This window comes from Petromyzon marinus, chromosome 37, assembly GCF_048934315.1.
Source record: "Petromyzon marinus isolate PM22_M1 ecotype Great Lakes invasive population chromosome 37, UKy_Petmar_22M1.pri1.0, whole genome shotgun sequence".
Taxonomy (NCBI): domain Eukaryota; kingdom Metazoa; phylum Chordata; class Hyperoartia; order Petromyzontiformes; family Petromyzontidae; genus Petromyzon; species Petromyzon marinus.
In genome coordinates this window covers 2,927,789-2,954,360 of record NC_133703.1, presented here as the reverse complement: position 1 = coordinate 2,954,360, position 26,572 = coordinate 2,927,789, and the positions used below count along the sequence as shown (strand labels likewise).

The 26,572-nt window shown below is 44.6% G+C and overlaps 1 protein-coding gene across 1 annotated transcript; it reads right to left on the bottom strand.

Annotated features, from left to right (window-relative positions):
* Positions 1-3,405: 3,405 nt before the first annotated feature.
* Positions 3,406-6,401, bottom strand: LOC142930124 (zinc finger protein 217-like). The gene is made up of 2 exons (XM_076072187.1): positions 5,573-6,401; positions 3,406-5,162 (listed from the first exon to the last, which is right to left on the bottom strand). The coding sequence occupies exons 1-2, from the start codon at positions 6,396-6,398 to the stop codon at positions 4,954-4,956; spliced, it is 1,035 nt and encodes a 344-aa protein (XP_075928302.1). The 5' UTR covers positions 6,399-6,401; the 3' UTR covers positions 3,406-4,953.
* Positions 6,402-26,572: the final 20,171 nt, after the last annotated feature.

Here is a 26,572-nt window from a genome sequence, read left to right as displayed (position 1 = left end):
AACAACAACATACAATGTAACTGGTACTAGCCAAACATCCAAATAACTCCTGCGAAAAGTTGGCAGGCCCTCCTGAACAAGAGTCTTGAGACTCAGTGAGATTGCTTGTGTGGCGATCGAAACGTCGTGATCCATTATTATTTTTTCTACCTACGTGACTTTACCGAAAGAACTAAAGAGTAAGGATTCCTGCAGTCACGAAAGCTTCAAATCAAGATTAATGAGTGTTTACATGTGGGAGGAAATCGGAGCACCTGGAGAAATCCAAGCAAATGCTCTATCACAAATCTACAGATGGAACAGGCGGAGTCCACATTATTCCACACCGCCTTCTCTACCTCCTTGACGACCAAGGGGTGGGAGTTGTCGCAACATTTTTGTGATCCACCAACCCTCACCTCCACGTAGTCGTGGATTACAGGCATACATAGCCACCACAACCATCCGGCTAAAGTAGCTGTAATGCACATCTAAAATTCTACAAAAGTTGATGGGGCAAATGTCGTAGGTCAATTGGTTTGATTTCTATGCGCATTAACCAGTCTCTAACGTATGCACATTTAGATTCGCATTCGGCCGCCAATGGAACAGGTGGAGTCCAAAAGGAAAGTGGATGTACTGATTGTATCTTCATTGCGGGACTCATCCAGCAGTGGATTGACATGGGTTTCAGGTATCCACGTGGAGACGGGCAATAAACACTGGGGCCACCTGGCGGTAAATGTTTGCCGGTGCACATTGGGACCGGCTCACACGTCACTGGCCCCAGGCAGCCCCCAGCCACTGGCGTGCAACACAGCGAAGTGAATCTCCCACCAATGCGAACCACGCACAACCCAGGGTGCAGTCCTATAACTTGGACTCGCAAACACAACAAAACCCATAGCCGCCAACCCACACGGTTTACCCGTATTCTGTTGGGGGAAAGTGAGTTGTCAGGTCCATACGGCAGACGGCCGTTTCAATACGGGCAACATTTTTGTTAAGTTTATTTGTGTGTTTCTCCCTTGTCATGGGACTTTGTAGGATGGACGTTGCGATTTATAAGGGGCACGGGGTGACCAACAAAGTCTGAATTGGTCTGTAATAAGGTAGGCACTGATGAGGGGTTGACAGCGATGCAAACCCCACACAATACAAAACGCCAAACGGCCAGTAACAATAAAAAATAATAATACATAACTGTCCAATGAGTAATTAGATAATTAAGATCAAAGAAACACGTTCCTTAAATTGATCAAGTTTATTGTTGCAAGAGTTTGGGAAAACAGGAAGACCGGGTGTGGATTCCAGAGTGGAGCAGTGCAAACTGATAAATCTGAAAAGAAGAGTGAGGTGACCTGCATGGTGGTGAGCGGGTGGGTGAGTAAATGGGTGAGTGTTTGAGTAAACGAGTGGAGGAGTGTGTGATAGGGTGATTGAGTCAGTGACCGGATGAGTGGGTGACTGGATGCGTGGGTGACTGAATGTGTGGGTGATTAGATGAGTGGGTGACTGGATGAGTGGGTGATAGGGTGATTTAATTAGTGACTAGATGAGTATGTGATAGGGTGATTGGGTGGGTGACTGGATGAGTGGGTTATAGGGTGATTGCGTGGATGACTGGATGAGTGGGTGACTGGATGCGTGGCTGATTTGATGAGTGGGTGATAGGGTGATTGAGTGGGTGACTGAATGAGTGGGTGACTGGATGAGTGGGTGATAGGGTGATTGAATTAGTGACGAGATAAGTGTGTGATAGGGTGATTGAGTTAGTGACTGGATGAGTTAGTGACTGGATGAATGTGTGATAGGGTGATTGAGTTAGTGACTGGATGAGTGGGTGACCGAGTTGTTTAGTTGAGTGCGTTGTTGTGAACTGCAGTGAGGCGCGGTGGTTGAACGCGGAGTGGATGAGACGAAGTGGTCAAAGTGTCTGGTAGACCGAGTCCCTTAACGTGGGTGGAGGGGGGAATCAACGAGGGGAAGTTCACTGCAACATTCACCATGGTGGTGCTAGTAGTCGCAGCGAAAAAAGAGTGATACAGGGCTGACTGAATGAAGGTTGAGGCGAGGATGCAAGGTGGTGTAGAGGAGGCGAAGAGGAGGGTAGAGGAGGTGAGGTGGTGAGGAGGCGTAGAGGAGGGTGCCCCGCTCTTGGCGTTGATCTTGGTGAACACGTGTCCGCGCCCCGTCTCGTAGCTCTGCCCGGTGCTGATGCAGCCTCCACGGGCCACAGCGCAAAGCGGCCTTGCCGAGTCCGTGCCCTGCTCCGCTCTGAGCAAGCTCTCCCTTGCACGCTGTCTGCTCGCAGCGACAAACACAACGTTAAACTCCCCCCCTCCCCCCCCCCCCGTCCCGTGTGGCCTCTAACACAGGGGTCCTCAACCCCCGGGTTGCAAGAGCACTTGCTTCAAGTACATTAAAACCCACTTTTTGGTGTAGATATGTAGATGACACTTTGGTTGTCTGGCGACATGGGAAGGATACACTTAATGAATGAATGTCTAAATCATCTCAATTCACAAAAACCGGCCATCCAGTTCACCATGGAAATGGAGGTGAATAACACACTCCCTTTCCTGGATATTTTGCTCGGACGAGGCCTAAATGGTAAAGTAACACACACAGCGTTTACCGAAAGGGAACACATACTGATGCCTATCTGAATGCAGATTGGCATCATCACCCCGCACAGAAATCCTTTCTCAACAAGATGCTCATACATCTGGCTAAAACAGTGTCAGATGGTCAAAGTCTGAGGAGAGAGATTAAACATGTCAAAGAAACGCTACGATTGAATGTCTACAATAATGCTCAAATTAACAGAGCAGTGAATTCTAAACCAAGATCAAACAGCAATACTGCTGAATCAGGTTATTAAACAATTAAAATACCATATATCGTGGGAGTAACTGACAAATTAGCTAGTAGTCGCAGCTAAAAAAAAAGTGATACATTAATGACAGGGCTGAATGAATGAAGGTTGAGGCAAGGATGCGGGGTAGTGTAGAGGAGGCGAAGAGGAGGGTAGAGGAGGTGAGGTGGTGAGGTGTTGAGGTGGCGTGGTGAGGAGGTGAGGTGGCGTGGTGAGGAGGTGAGGTCGCGTGGTGAGGAGGTGAGGTGGCGTGGTGAGGTGGCGTGGTGAGGAGGCGTAGAGGAGGCGAGGAGAAGGGTAGAGGAGGTGAGGTGGTGAGGAGGCGTAGAGGAGGCGTAGAGGAGGGTGCCCCGCTCTTGGCGTTGATCTTGGTGAACACGTGTCCGCGCCCCGTCTCGTAGCTCTGCCCGGTGCTGATGCAGCCTCCACCGGCCGAAGCGCCCAGCGGCCTCGCCGAGTCCGTGCCCAGCTCCGCTCTGAGCAAGCTCTCCATTGCGCGCTATCTGCTTGCAGCAACAGACACAACGTTAAACTCCCCCCCCCCCGGTCCCGTGTGGCCTCTAAATACTTATTTCCTTGGGAGAGGTGATTTATCGGATGAGGCCTAAATGGTAAAATAACACACACAGCGTTTCCCAAAAGGGAACGCATACTGATGCCTATCTAAATGCAGATTCGCATCATCACCCCGTACAGAAAACCTCTCTCATCAAGATGCTCATACATCTGGCTAAAACAGTGTCAGATGGTGAATGTCTGGGGAGAGAGATTGAACATGTCAAAGAAACGCTACGATTGAATGTCTACAATAATGCTCAAATAATTAACAGCAATGAATGCTAAACCAAGATCGAACAGCAATACTGCTGAATCAGGTTATTAAACAATTAAAATACCATATATCGTGGGAGTAATTGAGAAATTAGCTCGAGTTTTGGAAAAGCAAAAAGCTAAACATCTAAGTAAGATTTGGCACGGTACACAAAATTCAAAAAATAGTATCTTGTACTTAAGATGAATTGCCTAAGTTGTCAACGGATGGTGTGTATCGGATTAATGGCTTATGTGGCAGATGTTATATTGGACAGATGGGATGTAACATTAGCGTAAGACTAAAGGAACACCAAATAAATATTAAACACTCTCAAACATAACTGTCGGAAGTTGCAGTACATGCTTGCCAACAAGAACACTTCATGTATTTTGATAACGATGAAGTGTTGTGTAAAACTCATTATTACTGGCCAAGACTAATTCGAGAATCCATTGAAACTGAGAAAATATGTATTATTTTAACCTCTCTGACAGCTACAGGCTTAGTGCGGCCTGGAAGCGTATTATTAAGTAATTGTGATTGTAAGATGAGGAAATGAAGGCAGAAGACGACATGGGGCGATGTGGTGATGCGGTCGAACGTGGTGGCCCGAGGAGCGGAGGGAGAGATGGCGCGGGACGGGGCGGTGTGGAGAAGGTGGCAAGGACGGCGGACCCCACGTGAGTGGAACAAACGCGTGGAAGAAGAAGACATCTCACATTTATCATTACTTATAGAGGAAACATACTAATTTAATTATTACTAATCAATTATATAATTTCAATAATCCCCCTCCCCGCCTCTGATTTCTGCACCTGATGGGTTCAGTGATGACATCGCCTTTCTCTATTTAAGACCGGAAGCAGGTGGATGGCTTCACTATTCTGGCAAATCGCCCGATGATGCTGGATGTAATTAACAGTGAAACGTCGTACTCATCTTGTGGATTTACTCTCCAAAACACCGGTGGGCTGAAGTAGTAACTAAGTGGAGTTTTGTTTACGTGACAAATTCCTTACTAATTGGCTGTGTCAGGTGGTGTAGGGTTATGACACATTTATACTTACACGATCTAACCCAAAAACCTTTGTTATGAAATTAGGACAATTTATTAAATATATTGTATACCAGAAAATACAGCAATTGACTAAACATATACGGCAATAGATGTAACCTCGCAGCAGTGAACGTGACGAAATTTCATCATGGAAATGTCCGCTGCACAAAACCTTGAGTTCATCGCCCTACACGTGGTACCTCAGTCTCAGGATGAAATAAATCATCAGGGAGTTCTCCGTGAGCATCGTGCGCGCTCCAAATCCAGAGTTGAGCCGTGGTCTCGGCACCCAGCCAGCCGCCTTCTCTTCTTGGGGCAGTCGGAGTCCAGCGCGCTATCGAAGGGCACGTGGTGAATGCTCAGGACGTGTCTCTTGAGCTTCGACTTCTGCGTCGCTCCGTACGAGCAGTCACTGCACGGGAAGGGTTTTTCCTCTGGAACACAAGACATCCACCGTTGAGCACACGCACGCGCTAATACATAATTGATTTATCACCATGCAGTGGATGCCATAGCATTACTATGTATATGGGACGTTTTATCAATCACGGTTGCTGACCACAGGCCCAAAGGCCCAAAGGCCTAAAATGCCAAATGGCCAGCAACAAATACCTCCGATTAGCACGGTTGGCTACGTATGGTACGAAAGAAGTTCAACATGCGTGCAAATAGTAGAAAAGCAAGATACTGATTTCCTGAAAAATATCAGAAGAACACATTTTTGGGGCTTATTTTGAAGCCCCAACATTTTGCAGATATGGTCAACATATGCGTACATTAACTAATTTGTGAAATTATGAATTACATCCAAATGAAATGTAGTGTGTGCATTACTAGGACGTACCTAAAGGTGCCAGGTTGGGTTCATCCACCTTGGGGATGCTCTGCTCCACGCAGCCTCCTGCTTCCGTGCAGTCCATCCTCTTGATGTCCGAATTCTGGCTGTTGCTACTGCTGCAATTGGTGACGCTGGTGGTGGTCTTCTTTCTTTTAATGGGCTTAGGTCTACTTCGCTTTTCCTTCTTCTTCTGCTGCAAGGCCATCAACACTTTCATGCTCGTCATAGGATCGAGAGCAGCGTATGGTTTATTCTCACTGACTGGTGAAGCAGTTTGTTGACGTGGAACTAGGCCAAAGCATTCAAGAAAATTGGATTTCATGTCATTTATCTTAACGCCGCTATCTTTTGTCGAAGTGTAATCATGTTCAGGCTTCGGTCTGTACAAGAACTGTGCGTGAAGACTTTCATGAGTTTTCAGGATTTCAATAGGACTTAAAAATCCGCAGACTGAGCACATCTCATAGGGCGACGGTGGATTCAACACCGCATTGGCAAAACTGCCGTTATTCACCAAGCCTGGTGCACCCTTTATCATGTAATCCTTCTCATGGGTCTTCAAATGCCTTTTTAATTTTCCTAGCTGATCAAACCTTTTTCCGCATATGCCGCACCATTGATCACGGGTCTCCTTGTGCATTCTTACGTGGGCTTCTAGGCACCATGCCAGCTGGAATTTTTTCCCACAGACGTCACAAGAGATAAGTTTTTTCGTTCTTGTAATTCTACCGGATTGAGGTGGGGTTGAGATGGGTGCTGGTGAAGTGCCATCAATGGTTAAGGCAATTCTCCCAGCACCACCTTGACTCGCAGCGGAGTTGCTCTCGCACATCTGAAACAAAAGACAAAGGTCACGCGCATGACACCCGTGTCACGAGTGTACTCACACAGGCATACTTAAGGTGACATAAGATTCATATATACTACAACTCATTATACCAGAACTCCACAATATTGCAGTTCCTATCATGTACGATTTTACTCCTCTTATCCACCCAAATAAGATTTAGTTTAACAACAATGACGAACTACCTCCATTTTCCTAATGTTACCCACCAAATAGGCCTTTCTGTATATACACACCAACAATATAATGATGGCACCACACGTTCACTCCACTATTCACAACACTCTGACTCGCAATCTCCATATAAGATTGTAATATCATTTCTGTACGAGGGCCCGTCAAAAAGTTTTGAGAATGGACACTTTTTTTTACAAACAACTACGTAAAATAGTCTTCAAAAAAAGTACAGTATAGTACTATTAATGGCACTTATAACTGAACGTCATTATCTCTCATGCTAATTATTACAATGTTAACTAGTTACCCAGGAAAGCTTCATTGAGTCTAAGTACTGCATTTTCAGAAAGGTCCCATTGCATTAGATGTTTGTGTGAGTGGAACCCAGAGAGACCCCACCTTGCATATGGGGAAATAACACAACTTCACACAGATGGATTCAACCCACAAGCTCAAAGCATTCCTTGTTTAACAAAGTATTCAGTGTAATGTTTAATATAATTTATTTGGTAATATATAGTATCGTAATTGTATAGTCAATATATAGCAGTGTGGTATACAGTAGGGTTGGTAAAATAATACAGTGTAATATTATTATAATCTAAGGTATAGGGTAGTGTATAGTAACGCTGCGTATAATTCAATGTTGGGGTCTGTCAATGGCAGTTTATAATAAAACATTATTTGGAGGCATATTATAATAATTTTTGCGACATAGAAGTGTAATGTATAGTGACGTATTGTTATTAGCTCAGCTTAGTGGAGAATATATTGAGTACATTGATTATATTTATGTAGTTTATATTTAGTTCTTTCACATCGGTTTGTTGTATGATAGTTGGGTAGTTGCAGTTCTTTAGCGTCAATATACTAAATGCCTCTGTTGATATATAAACTCTGACTTTAACATAGCTACTTCCGTGACAAGTTACATGCTAATTCCTCGCATTAACATCATGCTAATCTCCCAGTTACATGCTAATTTCTGACGTTAACATCCTGCTAATATCTCACATTAACACATCTACTTCAATGCTAAATTATTCTGTTGATATGTAAACTCCTTTGTCAAGGCGCTCTGCTCCTCCCACCCAGCTTAAAATACGCTGCCAAGCTTAGCAGTGTTCATTGGAGCGCTGTCTTTCCGACAGTTCTGTTTCTTCACCTGAGGAAGGCTACTTGTGTTGTGGCCGAAACGTCGTGAGAATTTTATTGTTTAATTTTAATTATTTTATTATTTCCCTTCGACGTGACTTTACCGAAAGAACCAAGAAGATGAATCCCTGCAGTCACGAAAGCTTTCAATCGAAATTTATTCAACTCAAGTTGTTTTCTTTTTACCACCGTACTTTATGGAATCCTGAAGAATAAATGCATTTTTAGAAGTATTAAACTACACTTGAAGATGTGTGAGAATGTAATTCTGCAGATGCAAGCACAGGCAAACTCGTATCTGCATATACAAGTTTCTGGGCCTCCTCACTTCACCAAACCCGCATTGACCGGCATGGTGAAGTATGGTTAAACAACTCCCACGAACGACATGGTGTGGGGGAGGCCTCTATCAAAACGCTGGATCGACAAAGGGCTGATACATGTCACGACATTGTACGTTAAGACCGTTCTCTCGTCAGCACAAGCCGTCTATGTGGACAATAGAGGGCACGACACACGTGTACACGATGTTTGTGTGCGTATATTCAGCGTGTGCATCACGTCATAATTATATAAGGTCGCGATTATGCTCAAAACGAACCAAATTTATAACATCACGAATAACTTTGGAGGTCTCCAGAGCCTGAACAATATTTGAAGTAGACACTGACCCTTGTCACGAGTTCTTATGAACTATAAACTAAACTATAAACTATTTCTATTTAACCAGGTAAGGCCCACTGAGCTATATAACTCTTATCAGAAGCGACCTGGACACAAATGATAGCTCAACGGAAGTGGCTTATCATGTGGACATTTATAGCAGTCAAGTACTCTAAACTCACGTTTCTAAATGTGGAGGGGAAAACCGAAGGACCAGGAGAAGAATCTACGCGACCACAGGGGAAAAAAATAAACAAATACAGAGCAGGCGTCAGGGTCTCGATGGAACCTCCACGCTGCTGTAGGCCTAAAGAGGTAGTTAACGTCTCGACACCGCGGCGCCCCTTATTAAAAGCTTAGCCATGTCTAGCAAGGTTATTGACTCATTTCACTCGACTCACGGCACCACAAGTAATGTATTAAACAAATAAAACAATAATAAAGTAGAGAGGCGCTACTTACATTTAACAATGTTGTTGTTAACTTTAAAAGGAGCGCGCTTCCCTCAGGCTTGCAGTCCGGCGTTCGCGGTCTCCACTTCCTGGATAAGCCACGCCCGTCGCGGCTATGCCCCGCCCACTGTCGTGCAAGCCACGCCCCCGCGGATCGGGCCAAGCTCATCCCACGGTGAAAGCCCCACAATCGGAATCTTTATTTACAGACAGTCCTCGACTTACGAACGCCCAAATTACAAACAGCCGCCCTTCAGAACCAACTGGCATGAAATATAAATTATTTTATATCGCCTGAAAACGCGAACTCGCGCTTGTGAGTGAGTGCGCGTGCGTGAGTGTGAGCAGGGGGCACAGGTGGTGCATCAGCCAGTCATCTCAGTCATCTCAGTCAGTCGACCCGTGGCACCACCTGGGTCTGCCCCGTGACCTGCCAGCGGGCGTTCGACACTTCACGTGGCCTCAAGGTGCACATGGCCTGGCACAAGCGTCGTGGTGACGTCACCGCCACTTAGTGGCGAATGGCGGTTGTTGTTGTTGTTGTGAGACAGTGAGAGAGTGTGAGGTCGACAGCCTCAGATGAGTTCCTGGTGCGGTGTGGAGTGAACATCGCTACTGGGGGAGACAAAGGCGACCGTGGAGGAGAATCCTCCAGGTGCTCACTGATACACTCACCAACTTTACCTCACCAATTACACCTCAACCACCTCACCACCCCAATTACACCTCACAAACCTAACCTCACCAATTACACCTCACCAATCACACCACACTCACCTCACTCACCAAACACCAACTCCACTAACCGCACAAATGGCACTCATCACACCTACTACACTCATCTCACCCACTACATTCACCACACCAACCACTACATTCACCAAACCAACCACTACATTCACCACACCAACCACTACATTCACCACACCACCCACTACGTTCACCACACCACCCACTACATTCACCAAACCAACCACTACATTCACCACACCAACCACTACATTCACCACACCACCCACTACATTCACCACACCAACCACACAGTCACCAGACTGACTGCACCCATCTCATCCACAGCACCAACCTCACTCATCTCACCAATCAAAACTCATCTCAACGACCGCAATTCACCACCTTCCATGCTGCCATCTACATCAGTGGCCAGCAGATGGCAGCATCTACAGGCCACATTCTTGGCCAGTCGATGGCAGCATGGAACGGAGGTTACCGAGCAATCTATAAACGTACGATATTTATTTTGGCTCTCTACGAGGCGTGAGATCTCAGGTAGGTCTGGTTACTCACACGTACACATTATTTGGTGAGGAATTGGCAAGACGTCCCAAGCAGAATCCTAAAAATTAGAGACTCAACAAGGCATCTGTGGATGAAGTCAGGCCCGTGTCTGTCTGCTCTATTATTTCATATCTGTCAACCCCTTATCAGGGCCGAGCTTATTACAGACCAATTCATACTTTATTGGTCACCCCGTGCCCTTATAAATATCAACGTAGTGAAAACGCGTTATCGTGTGAACACGCGGGACAGACCCAGGTGTTGTGGGTTAACTCCCCGAGATAAACTTTCTTCCAACTTTGTCTTTTATACGCCCGGCGCTCCGCCAATAATTGTTGTGAGCGTCGCTCCTCTGCCCTCTGTTGTTCATGGAGGGAGACTGCACCCCAGTGCCCAGTATCATCTTCCGCGAGCCTCTTCAAAATGCTGATTTTGACACCGCTGGAAGCAGTCATCGGCCTTGACCTCACCTCACAACAGTGCAATTTTAACAGCTCAACATCAAAACACAATGATGGGTCGCTTGCACCAATCGCACAACATCCCAGCATTGACTCTCAGCTGTTAAATTTTGATTTAAAGCTTTAGTGACTGCAGAGATTCATATTCTTGGTTCTTTCAAATTTTCTTGTTGTGGTTTTCACACCTGATGATGATTGCTTGTGTTGCAGTCAAAAGGTCGTGAGAATTTTATTGTTTTATATTTGTATTATTTTATTGTTTCCCTTCGACGTGACTTTCCCGAAAGAACCAAGAATATGAATCTTAGCTGTTTCTTGTGTAGAGGGGGTCACGTGTGTCACCATAATTGCCCTAATCCTACAACTCGTGCTGCGTAATATTTTCACAGTGCCTCTGTGAATGTGTATGCTTTGACTTTAACATAACCATTTCTGTGACCAGTCACAAGCTAATCACTCAGCCATTTCAATGCTAAATTCAATGCTAATTCCTTTGTCAAGGCGCTTTGTTTTTTCTCACACAGCTTAAAGGTCTCGATCTGAGCTTGGCTTTGTTCGCTCCAGCGCTGTCCTCCAGACAGTCTCGTCCCTTCACCTGATGAAGGCCGCTTGTGTTGTGGCCGAAACGTCGTGAGAATTTTATTGTGTTATTTTATTTTATCAATTTATTACTGTATTCTCATTCTACGTGACTTTACCGAAAGAACCAAGAATATGGCGTGTAGATGCTGCCATCTGCCGGCCACCAACGTGGCGTGTAGATTCTGCTAATTGAAAAATTAAAATAATAAATTGAAAATAATAAGCAAAAATCCAGATTCATATTCTTGGTTCTTTCGGTAAATTTACGTAGATTTAAAAATAATGAAATAAATTAAATAAAAACAATCGGAAATAATAAAATTACTTTTATTTGTAATTTTTCAATTGGCATAATCTACACGCCATATTCTTGGTTCTTTGGGTAAACTCACGTAGATTTGAAAATAAAAAGAAAATAATTAAATGAAAATCATGAATTGTTATTATTATATTTTGATTTAAAGCTTTCGTGACTGCAGTGATTCATATTATTGGTTCTTTCAGTAAAGTCACGTAGAAGGGAAACAATAAAATATATTAAAAAAAAATATTATTTAGATGTTTACTTTTCTTTTATTATTTATATTTTCTATCTACGTGACTTCACCCAAAGAACTAAGGATATAGCGTGTAGATTCTGCCAATTTAAAAATACAAAAAAATGAATGGAAAATAATAAAAGCTTTTATTATTTTCAATTTATTCTTTTAAAATCAAAATTTTGTTTCATTTTTTTTTAATCTCTGTTACTTTACCGAAAGAACCAAGAATATGAATGTGGTTTTTTGCTTTTATTATTTTCAATTTCACACTTTTTATTTGATTTGATTTTTTCTATCGACGTGACTTTACCGATAGAACCAAGAATATGGCGTGTAGATGCTGCCAATTTAAAAATTAAAATAGATTGAAAATAATCATCAAAAATCCAGATTCATATTCTCGGTTCTTTCGGTAAAGCCATGTAGGTTGAAAATAAAAATAATAAAATTAAAAAAATACAAAAGATAAATGGAAAATAATGAAAGCTTTTATTATTTTCAATTTTTTTTTTTTAAATTGGCAGAATCTACACGCCATATTCTTGGTTCTTTCGGTAAAGTAACGTAGATTTGAAAATGAAAAAAATTGAATTAAATTAAAAAATACTAAATCATGAATTATTTTTTTTTCTTTTCTTTATTATTTATATTTTACCCAAAGAACCAAGAATCTGGCGTGTAGATGCTGCCACCTGCCAACGTTGGTGGCCATCAGATGGCAGCATCTACACGCCAGATTCTTGGTTCTTTCGGTAAAGTCACGTAGATAGAAAATAATTAAAAAAATTAAAAATGAAAATTATGAAAGCTTTTATTATTTTCAATTTATTATTTGTATTTTTAATTAAATTATATTATTTTTTATTTTAAAATCTACGTGACTTTAACGAAAAAAACAAGAATTCGGCGTGTAGATGTTGCCACCTGCCGGCCACCAACGTGGCGTGTAGATTCTGCCAATTTAAAAATTAAAATAATAAAATGAATATAACAAAAGCTTAAATAATATTAAAAGCTTTTATTCAATTGATTATTTTAAAATTGTATTTTTTTTTATCTCCGCGACTTTACCGAAAGAACCAAGAATATGAATGTGGGTTTTTTGCTTTTATTATTTAAAATTTCACATTTTTATTTGATTTGATATTTTTTATTTTCTATGGACGTGACTTTACGGAAAGAACCAAGAATATGAATTCCTGAAGTCACGAAAGTTTTGTCACAATCTACACCCAACAATGGTGGCCAGCAGATGGCAGCATCTACACGCCAGATTATTGCTTCCTTCGGTAAAGTCATAATACTGGTAGGAACGAAGTTGTAAACTGAGTGTACCAGCCTACAATAGATTAATGTGTCCGTCCGTCCGTCCCCTTTCAATACTTTAACGAAGTGTAATACTGGTAGGAACAAAGTTGTAAACTGAGTGTACCAGCCTACAATAGATTAATGTGTCCGTCCGTCCGTCCCCTTTCAATACTTTAATGAAGTGTAATACTGGTAGGAACGAAGTTGTAAACTGAGTGTACCAGCCTGCAATAGATTAATGTGTCCGTCCGTCCGTCCCCTTTCAATACTTTAACGAAGTGAAATCTCGTGCTGTTGGGTGTAAAATCAGCAATAGACAGCGCAGAGACTTGTCCTACCAGCCCACCCTGCAGGGACCTGTTAATACAATTAAAATAATAAATTGAAAATAATAAATTGAAAATAATAAAAGCTTTTATTAGTTTAAATATTATAATTTATATTTTTCAATTTAATTTAATTATTTTTATTTTCAAATCGACGTGACTTTACCTGAAGAACCAAGAATATGGCGTGTAGATTCTGCCAATTTAAAAATTAAATAATACATTTTAAATAATACAAGCTTTCATTATTTCAAAAAAATTTGTATTTTTAATTTAAAAAGCTTTTAGTATAGCTTTTATTATAATATCATAATATTATAATCAAAGCTTTTATTATAATAATAAAAAGCTTTTATTATAATAATTATTATTTTAGGATTCTCCTCCATGGCGGCCTTTGTCTCCCCCAGTAGCGTGAGGCTGAGTCGACCTCACACTCTCTTACTGTCTCAAAACAACAACCGCCATTCGCCACTAAGTGGCGGTGACGTCACCACGACGCTTGTGCCAGGCTATGTGCACCTTGAGGCTACGTGAAGTGTCGATCGCCGGCTGGCAGGAGGTCACGGGGCAGACCCAGGTGCCACTGGTCGACTGACTGAGATGACTGAGATTACTGGCTGATGCACCACCTGTGCCCCCTACTGTGCCAACTTGCTGAGCTTTAGCCACCCGACGCTCTGCTCGTTTTTCTGAGCGTCGATCCTCCGCCCTCCGTTGTTGTTGGAGGGCGACTGCCTCCAACTGCCCAGTAGCGTCCTTCACGAGCCTCCTCCACAGAGGCCGATCTTGACACCGCTGGTACCAGTCATTGGCAAGTCCACTCAGCTCCACATCCTCCTGTACCACATCACTCCATCTCTTCTCTAGTCCGTGCCACGCCCGTTTAGCTCCCTCGATCCGGCCGAACAAAAGCTGTTTGGGCATGCAGTGATTGGGCATGCGGGCTACATGGCCCAGCCAACGCAGCCTTGCCTGCTGGAGGAGCTCACCGATGGGACTTTGTCCAGATCTTTCGAGGATTTGTGAGTTCCTCACACAATCCAGCCTGGTTAAACCCAGGATTGATCGTAGGCAGGCCAGCCTAAATGTTTCTAACCGGTCAAGATGCTGCATTAGGGGGTTCCACGTTTTGCAAGCGTAGAGAAGGGAGGGAATGACTATGGCCGAGAAGAACCGAAGCTTCATGCGGAGCGACAGACCAGGTAGCTTCCACACAATGTTACACAACCGATGAAAAGATAATGCTGCTCGACTTATTCGGAGTGAGACCTCTGCTGTTAAACCGGAGCCGATCATGAGCACACTGCCCAGGTATGGAAAACTCTCCACTCTCTCCGCAACTGCCCCATCACCGATTGGGAGTTGTGGGGGTAGAGTGCCCGATGGCACAACATACCCAGGCAGGTGCTTCGTTTTGGTGGGGCTGTTGGTAAGGCCCCACCTCTTAGTGGCACACTCCAGTTTCAGCAGCAGCGCCTCCAACTCCTCCTCTGAATGAGCAGCAATTACCAGGTCGTCGGCATACATAATGTGGTTGACCAATAGGGAGACATCCCTTGACCGCACCTGGGCATCGATCAGCCTCCCATTGTATCTGTACCAGACGTAAATTCCTCTGGTACAGCTACTGACGGCTTCACGAACTATGTGGTCGAAATAGATGTTAAATAATGTTGGAGCCAGAGGACATCCCTGTCGCAGGGAATGGCTCTGACTCCCGGCTATGTAGTTTTACTCGGGTCTGCTCACCATCATGAAGGTCCTTAATGAGTGTGAGCAGAGGGTCAGGGACTCTAAAAGCACGAAGAACAACCCAGAGTCCAGGCCTACTGATGGTATCATAGGCCTTAACCAGGTCAATAAAGCAGAGATGTAGGTCTAGTTGGAATTCCCTCCACCTCTGCTGTAGCAGACGGACAGAAAATATGACATTTTTGCAGGACCGCCTTTTCCTGAAACCGCATTGGGGCTCCCCAAGCCTCTCCTTAGCGTACCTAGCAAGGCGATGTTGAATAATCCTTGCCAGGACCTTTCCCGGCACACTGAGGAGTTAGATGCCCCTGTAGTTGTTACAGTCTGTGCGGTCCCCCTTCTTAAAGAGGGGGACCGCCAGGGCATCCTTCCAATCCTGCGGAACCCGTCCAGTGGCCCAGACTGCTGTTATGATGTCATGTAGGGCAGTCTACGCACAAACGCCACCCTCCCTCAGCATTTCGCTTGGGAGATCATCTCTGCTCGGTGCTTTCCTGGTCTCAGACTCTGAAGCGCCCTCAGTACTTCCTCAACGTATAGTACCTCAGCCAGCCACTCACAGAGGGTGACTTCCTCCTCCAATATTTGAGGCACCGCATCCTCAGCAGGGTCATCCCCACTTTGTCCCATGATGTTTTCTAGGCTGAGGGATTCCCCCTCCCCCAGGACCTCACAGAAATGCTCAGCAAATCTGCAAACCTGTCGCTGGGGGTCGGAGATTGGATCACCCTTCGTTCCCCTAATGATGTAGTGGGTATAAATTGACGAATAAAATTCTGATGAGACAACACGATATTTATTGTCTTCCTTACAAGTCCCTAACACAAAGGGTATATCGGTCCCTTTATCCGATCCCTGGGGAGGTATGGCCTCCGGATTATAGGGCCCTATCACTGGGTACCTCGTTACCCTTCCTCCGGCTGGGACCATAGGAGAGGCTATTTGACCTGACCGTACCCGGTCCGTGGGTCCTGACCACTGGGCTCACTGAGCTCTGGCCCTTAGAAGGACAACGGAGCTTGGGGTCCAGAGTCCTATCTTCAGCCCAGGTCTTCGTTCTTCAGCTTGCAGATGACTGAGCCAGACCTCTGAGAGGTCCGGCTTTTGGTTCGTGGCTTGCTCCGCCCTAGCCACGCTTCCCTTCTAGAACGTTCTGGAAGGTGACATCATCCCCCGGTTCCCCCCTCCCGGGGCCCCGGGGAATGTGTCCCAGGATCCGTTTGCTAGGGTTTATCGTTGGCCCCTTTTTGGGCCATGGACATTAGCCCTGGCGTGATAGCGCTTCCGCCCCCTATTGACGATAAGGGGAAGCTACCAGCCCACAGAGTGGTGAGTGACGATTACCCCTACAATGGTAATAGGTGTGGCGCTGTAGGTTACTTTTTTGATGGAGTTAAATAGGGATTTGTGATCGCGGGCCATTGAGGCAGACTCCATCTCCTCAGCAACCCGCGACCACCACCCATCCTTGCAGCGCCTCACGGCTCTCCGAACCTCCGAGCGAAGGCTGCGGTAAGCCTCCTCATTCTCTGACGTGGGATGCTGTAGACGATTAGAGTGAGCCTGTCGCTTTTTCTCAACCATCCTGAACACCTCCTCTGTCAGCCAGGGTCTCTGGGGAGGTCTGGACCGCGTACACAAAGCAGCCATTGCAGCTGCATGAGTCACAGGCTTAAACCTCGCCCATTTACCCTCGACATCAGGAGTGGGGGACGATGCTGTCTCACTCACACTCACTCACAGCGCGAGGCCGACTCATTACATCTCGTGGAGGATCGCGCTGCGGAACAAAAAAAGTCCCGCGGTTTCAGTTTGCAAGCGCGAGTTCGCGTTTTAAGGCGATGGGGGCCATCCATAAATGACGTCACGCACCTGGGGAGGGGGGGGTCAGACATTTGTGACGGGGGTGGGGGGTTTGAGAAATGTGACGTCACGTCAAAATGCGCAACTTTAAATAAATATAGACGACACGTTCTATTTAGTTAAATAGACTTTTTAATAAATGTTTTCTCCTACAACATCAGAGTGCAGCGCCACATTAAATACAATGACAATAGTTTAAAGCGATTTGAAGCATGTTTTATTTTCAAAATGGAAATATGGTTTGGGGGGGGGCAGAGCTTTGTGACGTCATACTTGAGGGGGGGGGGTCTGACTTTTTGTGACGCCGTGTGACGAGGGGGGGGGGTCAAAAATCGTCCAAAATCGCGTGACGTCATTTATGGTCGTGATATATTATTTTTTATTTTATTTTTCCTACCTACGTGACTTTACCGAAAGAACCAAAGAGTACTTAGTTGGGTGGATAAGGAGTAAAATAGTAGATGATAGGATCTGCACTATTGAGGAGTTCTGTTATAATGAATCTGTTATAATGAATCTTGTCACCTTATGTATGCCTTTGTGAGTCCACATATGACACAGGTGTCATGCGCGTGACCTTTGTCTTTTGTTTCAGATGTGCGAGAGCAACTCCGCTGCGAGTCATGGTGGTGCTGGGAGAATTGCCTTTACCATCGATGGCACTTCACCAGCACCCGTCTCGACCCCACCTCAATCCGGTAGAGTTACAAGAGCGAAAAAACTCATCTCTTGTGACGTCTGTGGGAAAAAATTCCAAATGCCATCGTGCCTAGAATCCCACGTAAGAAAGCACGAGGAGACCCGTGATCAACGGTGCGGCATATGCGGACGAAGCTTTGATCAGCAAGGAAAATTCAAAGGCATATGAAGACACACGAAAAGGATTACATGATAAAGGGTGCACGAGGCTTGGTGAATAACGGCAGTTTTGCCAATGCGGTGTTGAATCCGATAGAGTCACTAGAATCTGATAGAGTCACTAGAGTGAGAAAACGAATCTCTTGCGACGTCTGCAGGAAAACATTCCAACTGGCATGGTGCCTAGAGTCCCACATGAGAATGCACAAGACCGGTGGTCAAAGCTGCAACATCTGCGATCAAAGCTTTAATCAGCCCTACAAACTCAGAAGGCATATGGAGACCCACGGAAAGAACTCAAGGGGCGCACGTGGCATGGTGAATGACGGCAATTTTGCCAATGCGGTGTTGAAGGTGTGTCAGAGCTATTCTGCTGCGAGTCATGGTGCTGGAAGAATTTCCTTTGCCATGGATGGCACCAGCAACAGCAGCAGCAGCTTGTCGAGTCCTGGTGGTGAGGAGGCAGAGTTGCAGACAATGCCACCTTCTGCAAAGGGCGCACCTGCATGCAACAAAGTTATTGCTATCACAGCGACCACGCATGGAACGAAGGCGCCTGCTGGGAAACGCCACGCCTGACCAGCGCCCGTCTCGACTCCACCTCACTCCCATAGTCACTAGAGTGAGAAAACAAATGTCTTGCCAAGTCTGTGGGAAAGCATTCCAACTGCCATCATGCCTAGAGTCCCACATGAGAACGGACAAAGAGACCCCTGACCAATGGCATCTGCGGTCGAAACTTTGATCAGCCAGGCAAATTCAGAAGGCATATGGAAACCAACGAAAAGGACTGTTGAATATTTTTCGATTGAAAGCTTTTGTGACTGCAGGGATTCATCTCTTGGTTCTTTCGGTAAAGTCATGTAGAAGGGAAATAATAAAAATCAAACATAATAAAATTCTCACGACGTTTCAGCCACAATTATATTGATGTAGTTTATATTTAGTTCTTTCACATCGGTTTATTTTATGATAGGTGGGTAGTTGCAGTTATTTAGCGTCAATATACTAAATACCTCTGTTGATATGTAAACTCTGACTTTAACATAGCTACTTCCGTGACCAGTTACATACTAATCCCTCACACTAACATCATGCTAATCTCCCAATTACATGCTAATTTCTGACTCTAACATCCTGCTAATCTATCACATTAACACAGCTACTTCAATGCTAAATTATTCTGTTGATATGTAAACTCCTTTGTCAAGGCGCTCTGCTCCTCCCACCCAGCTTAAAATACGCTGCCAAGCTTAGCAGTGTTCATTGGAGCGCTGTCTTTCCGACAGTTCTGTTTCTTCACCTGAGGACGGCTACTGTGTTGTGGCCGAAACGTCGTGAGAATTTTATTTTATTATATTAAATTTTTATTTTTTATTATTTCCCTTCTACGTGACTTTACCGAAAGAACCAAGAAGATATTGAATATTTCTTTGCTGTTCTATTACTGAAGCTATCAACAGAAGGTGTGTACCGGATTAATTGCACTTGTGGCAAATGGTATGTTGGGCAAACAGGATGAATGATCAGCATGAGACTAAAAGAACACCACAGAAATATGAAATGCTCACAAATACAACTGTCAGCAGTAGCAGAACATGCGTGCCCACAAGGACACTCAATTGACTTTGATAATGTTGAAGTTCTGTGCAAAACTAATTACTACTGGCCAAGACTAATTATAGAATCTATCGAAATTTAAAGAAATAAAAATAATTGTAATCGTTTGGATAGCTACCGACTTAGTGCTGCATGGAAGAGAATCATCAAATTATCGATTGTACAGCTATTTTAGTACACACAATGGACACTAAGTACAAGATCAATGGGCTAGCATAATGTGCATGTATAATGTACGTTGATTCATTAATCCCCCCCCCCCCCACTTTGCGCTCAAAGAGCGCACAAGTGTTGTCACCACATCTACGCCTCTATATAAGGAATGAAGCAGGTGGACTTCTCCCAAATTTTGCTGTTGCCTGATGAAGCTAGTTGTAATTACTGAAATGTCGTACTCCGATGGTAAATGTGGTGGCTTGGCTCTCCAACACACCACATACTGGTGTGCTGTACTAGTGATGAATTGGCATGTTCTGTTTACGTGACAACCCTTACTAGTTGGCTGTCGGGCGGTGGCGGGTTTAACGACACATTTATATAGTAATAGGTTTTTACCCTTTTATCTAGCACCAAAACTGACACCTTTATACAAGGGATCATGTTTGCAATAACCACAACACAAGCAGACACTTGCCTGGCGGACCACGAATTTCAACGAATTTCAATTCGTGGTCCGCCAGGCAAGTGTCTAACTGTGTTGTTGGCCTGACTGGTTTTGCATCACGTTATTTTTTCTTAGGTTTGTTGAATTCTCGTCTCTCATCTTCTTGTTGTATTTACCTCCGTGCAGTTTGGCGCTCTCTATGTGTTGCGTTGGTGTCGCCCTATATGCTCCCTCGCTATTTGTTGTTTTTTTACACCTGATGAAGATCGCTTGTGTTGCGGTCGAAACGTCGTGATTTATTTATTTTAATATAATTTTATGGTATTTCTACATACATGACTTTACCGAAAAAACCAATGAGTAAAAAGAGACAACTCTGATAATGATATACACTGTCCTTGAAGTTGATTGGTCCACACCCGAGACGGCTTTTCTTAGAGCCTAGTCTCCACTGGTGTTGGACCAGATGACGCCAAAAGGCATACAACTCAAAAACAGCGCACTATCAGAGTATTGAGAGCTCGGGGTAAGCATTTACATTAAGAGACCTGCTTTGCCAGTAGCCAGATATAGTAATAGGTTTTTACCCTTTGATCTGGCACCAAAACTGACACCTTTATACAAGGGATCATGTTTGCATAAAGGTGTCAGTTTGGTGCCAGATAAAAGGGTAAAAACCTATTACTATATCTTGCTACTGGCAAAGGAGGTCTCATAATGTAAATGCTTACCCCGAGCTCTCAATACTCTGATAGTGCGCTGTTTCTGAGTTGTATGCCTTTTGGTGTCATCTGGTTCAACACCAGTGGAGACTAAGCTCTAAGAAAAGCCGTCTCAGGTGTGGACCAATCAACTTCAAGGACAGTGTATATCATTATCAGAGTTGTCTCTTTTTGTTTGCATTTTGATTGCTTGTGTTGTGGTTATTGCAAACATGATCCCTTGTATAAAGGTGTCTGTTTTGGTGCCAGATAAAAGGGTAAAAACCTATTACTATATCTTGCTACTGGCAAAGGTCTCATAACGACACATTTATATATTTACGCGATCCAACCCATAAAACCTGTATTATGGATATTTGTCGCGAAAGCCTACGTGTTAAACTGCCATGTATTTTTACGTCTATTGCTGTATTTTCTTACGTGCAATATATTTAATAAACCATCCTAATTTATTAATATTTTTGTTCATAGTTATATCATTGTTGCGCGTGCGGTGTGGTCAGTGGATATTGTTCACTGGATCAAACCGAGACAAATATTTTTGTAGCAGCTGTGGCTGCATATTGCAACAGCGCATTCCGAATGGTGTAGAACGCATCGCCCATAATCTGTATCTGTGTGCAAACACCAGGTATGGTTGGTAAGAAACACGTTTGGTTTTAAATGAACAGAACTCGAGCTTCAGCCATATTGTTCATTATAGACCCCACTATGTAAGCATTAATCACGCAAACCTTGCGCCTGATTCATTTGAGTCGCTGTGCTCATGAGCAACAGGGCATTTGTGGCAAGGTGTTAATGTACCACAGATTAGCACGGTTGGCTACGTACACTGCGAAAGAAGTTCAACACATATTCTTTGGGTCTTTCCGTAAAGTCACGTAGATAGAACAATAAAATAATAAAAATAAATTGAATAAAAAAGTAAAATATATCACGACGTTTCGATTGCAACACAAGCAATCGTCATCAGGAGAAAAATGATGACGATTGCTTGTGTTGTGATCAAAACGTCGTGATATTTGTATTATTATTTTGTATTCATTTTATTATTATTATTTTATTGTTCTAGCTACGTGACTTTACCGAAAGACCCAAAGAATATGAATTCCTGCAGTCACAAAAGCTTTAAGTCAAGATTCAAGTTCAACACACGTTCATACATTTTGGAAAGCGAGTATCCTTGCACATACAATGCACTGGACCGCATGTTCGTGTTAAGTGAGTCAGGGGCTTTGTCACTGCCTACCCCATGATATAAATAATCTCAGGGAATTCAATTGCAAGTGTGCAATCTCCCTTCCGGTGGGCATCGAGGATGAGTTATACCCTGGCTTGCCAGGAGGCAGTGGAACACAACTGTGGAATCCTTTCCATCTGCACGGGATAGAACGTTGCCCCCTTGCTCACATTCGTTCGTTTTCTGCGAGTGTACTGGTTTCCCCCCACATGTAAACACTCAGTAAGTGGCTGCAAATATCGGAATGTAAAGAGAACCGCAGATCTTGGGCGATTGTTTGGAGTGCCGGTTCACCGCCTGGCTGCTGTCTCCCCGCTCGTCTGTGGGAGACATATAGAGGTACTGAATTAGATTTATATTCTCTACATAACATGATTCCTATCTACACAAAGCACTCACAGCGTGGAGTACAGCAAGTGATATTCCACGAAATAAAAAATAAACGTACATGACCACAACAGAAGCCAATGGGTACAGCTGTGCATACACGTACACACATATACACGATTCCTACTGGTGGTTGGAACGATTCACCACTGCCGGAGAGTCAAGGAATTGTAATGATTCAGGATCATTAATGCAAACTGTCCCCGTTCTCAAAACTGAGTACGATTTAAAAGGTCATAGAACGCCTTTGTCGGAAGCAATTACTTCCCCATGTCACTGCAATGGGCCGTTGCAGTCGGCTTACACATTGTCAGTAGACCCCCCATACGCAAGCGTACGCATTTGGGTTAACCCCTCCTCCCCCCTCCATGCATACATACTACATGGATGCCCCCTAACAGCTACACCACCACTCCCCACACGAGACAAGCACGTGACTCTCGGTGTAAATGGAGCCGGAGCGCGAATAAACGTGCCGATGCCCCAAGTACAGTTGCCACCATTTCCACGACAGAGCAAACCCAGGCACATTTCTCAGCGAGCCGAGGTCTATTGTTAAAACTGTGCAGTTCATGGTGATAAAATTCAACCATAGCCATACCCGGGGTACCAGATCTCGACACAAATCAATTCCTGCTGCCACCCGAACACTGTCCGGGGGTCAAACGCGGACAGGTGGCAGCCCCAGTCGCGAGGCCACATCTGCACCGACTCACGGTAAATGTGTGCAGGGCCAGCAGGAAGAGCCCCGGGATCTCGGAGCGCAGCCACTGGTTCCACGTGCTGTCTCGGTCCACGTCCTCGCGTGACGACGACACTTCAAAATCACCTGACCGGAAGGAGGAGGGTGGGAGGGAGAGTAAGAAGGTACGAAGGGGAACCTTCAAACTCTTTCACAGTGACGCGTTCTTCGCGTGCGTCACCCTGCAGCCAACCTCTCTGCTCTCGTGTGTGAACGTGGGTCAGTTTGGTTTAATCGTTCAGAATGAATGGGGCATGACCCTGGCCCTTGTGCAACTTATTATTTTCCATGAGATAATACCAAACACATAATTCATGTGTGAGTGTGTCTGTGGCCTGCAAGCAAAACCTACATTCTCTCGAGTCATATATCGGGAGCAGTCACAGGTGGGAAAGCATTGCCGAATTCCTTGAAAGGCTCAACTCTCTCCAACTTATGTTGAAAGCATTTACAGTGAGGGAAAAAGTATTTGATCCCCTGCTGATTTTGTACGTTTGCCCACTGACAAAGAAATGATCAGTCAATAATTTTAATGGTAGGTATATTTGAACAGTAAGAGAGACAGAATAACAACAAAAAAATCCAGAAAAATGCATGTAAAAAATGTTCTAAATTGATTTGCATTTTAATTAGGGGAATAAGTACTTGACCCCTCTGCAAAACCTGACTTAGTACTTGGTGGAAAAACCCTTGTTGGCAATCACAGAGGACAGACGTTTTTTTGTAGTTGGCTACCAGGTTTGCACACATCTCAGGAGGGATTTTGTCCCACTCCTCTTTGCAGATCTTCTCCAAGTCATTAAGGTGTGGAGTCTGACGTTTGGCAACTCGAACCTTCAGCTCCCTCCACAGATTTTCTATGGGATTAAAGTCTGGAGACTGGCTAGGCCACTCTAGGACCTTAATGTGCTTCTTCTTGAGCCACTCCTTTGTTGCCTTGGCCGTGTGTTTTGGGTCATTGTCATGCTGGAATACCCATCCACGACCCATTTTCAATGCCCTGGCTGAGGGAAGGAGGTTATCACCCAAGATTTGACGGTACATGGCCCCGTCCATCGTCCCTTTGATGCGGTGAAGTTGTCCTGTCCCCTTAGCAGAAAAACACCCCCAAAGCATGTTTCCACCTCCATGTTTGACGGTGGGGATGGTGTTCTTGGGGTCATAGGCAGCATTCCTCCTCCTCCAAACACGGCGAGTTGAGTTTATGCCAAAGAGATCCATTTTGGTCTCATCTGACCACAACACTTTCACCCAGTTGTCCTCTGATTCATTCAGATGTTCATTGGCAAACTTCAGACGGGCATGTATATGTGCTTTCTTGAGCAGGGGGACCTTGCGGGTGCTGCAGGATTTCAGTCCTTCAAGGTGTAGTGTGTTACCAATTGTTTTCTTGGTATGGTGCCAGCTGCCTTGAGATCATTGACAAGATCCTCCCGTATAGTTCTGGGCTGATTCCTCACCGTTCTCATGATCATTGCAACTCCACGAGGTGAGATCTTGCATGGAGCCCCAGGCAGAGGGAGATTGACAGTTATTTTGTGTTTCTTCCATTTGCGAATAATCGCACCAACTGTTGTCACCTTCTCCACAAGCTGCTTGGAAATGGTCTTGTAGCCCATTCCAGCCTTGTGTAGGTCTACAATCTTGTCCCTGACATCCTTGGAGAGCTCTTTGGTCTTGGCCATGGTGGAGAGTTTGGAATCTGATTGATTGATTGCTTCTGTGGACAGGTGTCTTTTATACAGGTAACAAGCTGAGATTAGGAGCACTCCCTTTAAGAGTGTGCGCCTAATCTCAGCTCGTTACCTGTATAAAAGACACCTGGGAGCCAGAAATCTTTCTGATTGAGAGGGGGTCAAATACTTATTTCCCTCATTAAAATGCAAATCAATTTATTACATTTTTGACATGCGTTTTTCTGGATTTTTTTGTTGTTATTCTGCCTCTCACTGTTCAAATAAACCTGCCATTAAAATTATAGACTAATAATTTCTTTGTCAGTGGGCAAACGTACAAAATCAGCAGGGGATCAAATACTTTTTTCCCCTCACTGTATGCATTAGTTCTGCCCGTACCTCTTTGTGCCTGTGAAGTGGGCAGGCAAGTGTGGTGGAGCAGCAGGTCCAGCACACGGGGTGTCCAGCAGAGGAGAGGAACTCCCCGTGGCCGTGGCCGGGGAAGCAGAGGTCGGCGGCGCTGGGAGCGGCGTCAGTTGCGCGGCGTCTGTGGGAGAAGGCACAGGCCTCTGCTGAAGATTATCATCCGCAGACACATCACACGGCTTGCCAGACACGTCACACACTCGGCCCTGTGATTGTGGAGGTGAGACAGGTTCGCGCGTGGCAACGAATGGCTTGTCGCTGGACAAACATCGACGGCAACATCGGGAGAACGCGGCACGAACTCGTGCAGAGTTTCTGGCACCGTATGAATTTACACTCCTTGTAGGTATGTACGTTGAACCTCGTTCGCGCCATACGTCAGCCAGCCGTGCTAATCGGAGGTGCAGATGGATGCAATTGAAGGACGTGGAGCAGAGGTGTCAAAATGAAAAAAATAATTGATACAGAAATTACACAAGTCCAGGGGACTTCACCAAGGCCGTGTTATCCCAGACTCTGACAGAGCACAAAGGAAGATTGGCAATGACAAAAAATGGCTTCATAACTTTCATTGTCAGATGGCACACTTGCATCTTCAGTCTTCAGTCGGCGTCAGTAATTTAAGAATGCACGCATGATGCGTGACACCAACTAAAATGGCATCGATGCTGACTAATCACATCCTCTCCAAGATGTGGAACTCAAGAGACGAGGATAGTCTCTTCCAAACAGGACTACCCTTGACAATTGAGTTGTCGCCTGGGTAAAAATAAAATGAACTAGTAGATTTCAACTTGAAAATCCAAACCATCGCACCAACAGTAATGGATGGAATCCTATATGAGGCGCACACTGCAGGAGCTTCAGGTGGACTCTGGTACCTGCTTTAACGTCTGTGTGAGAAGCATCTTCTCCCACTGAAATTCAAACAAAGTTGACAGTTAGACAGGACATGTTTTAAAACATCCGCAGTAAAATTCAAGTATGTATACCATTAAAGTAAACTATTTTTTATTTACCAGGTAAGGCCCATTGAGAGCTATTAAGCTCTTTTTCAGAAGCAACCTGGCCACAAATTATAGCTTAACGAAGTAGCTTATCACGTGGAAATTTATAGCAGCCAAATACTCTAAACGCATTACTTACAAATAGCTCACAAAGCGGTTATCCTCCCACTACCCTTGGGTTACCTCCTGTCCCGGTCCAGCCGAGACAGTTTGTGAATTGGCATCTGCGTTTGGGTGGCATGAATTAATTTGTACCGAGATCTGGTACTGGTACTGTGCTCAACTTTACTACTGCAT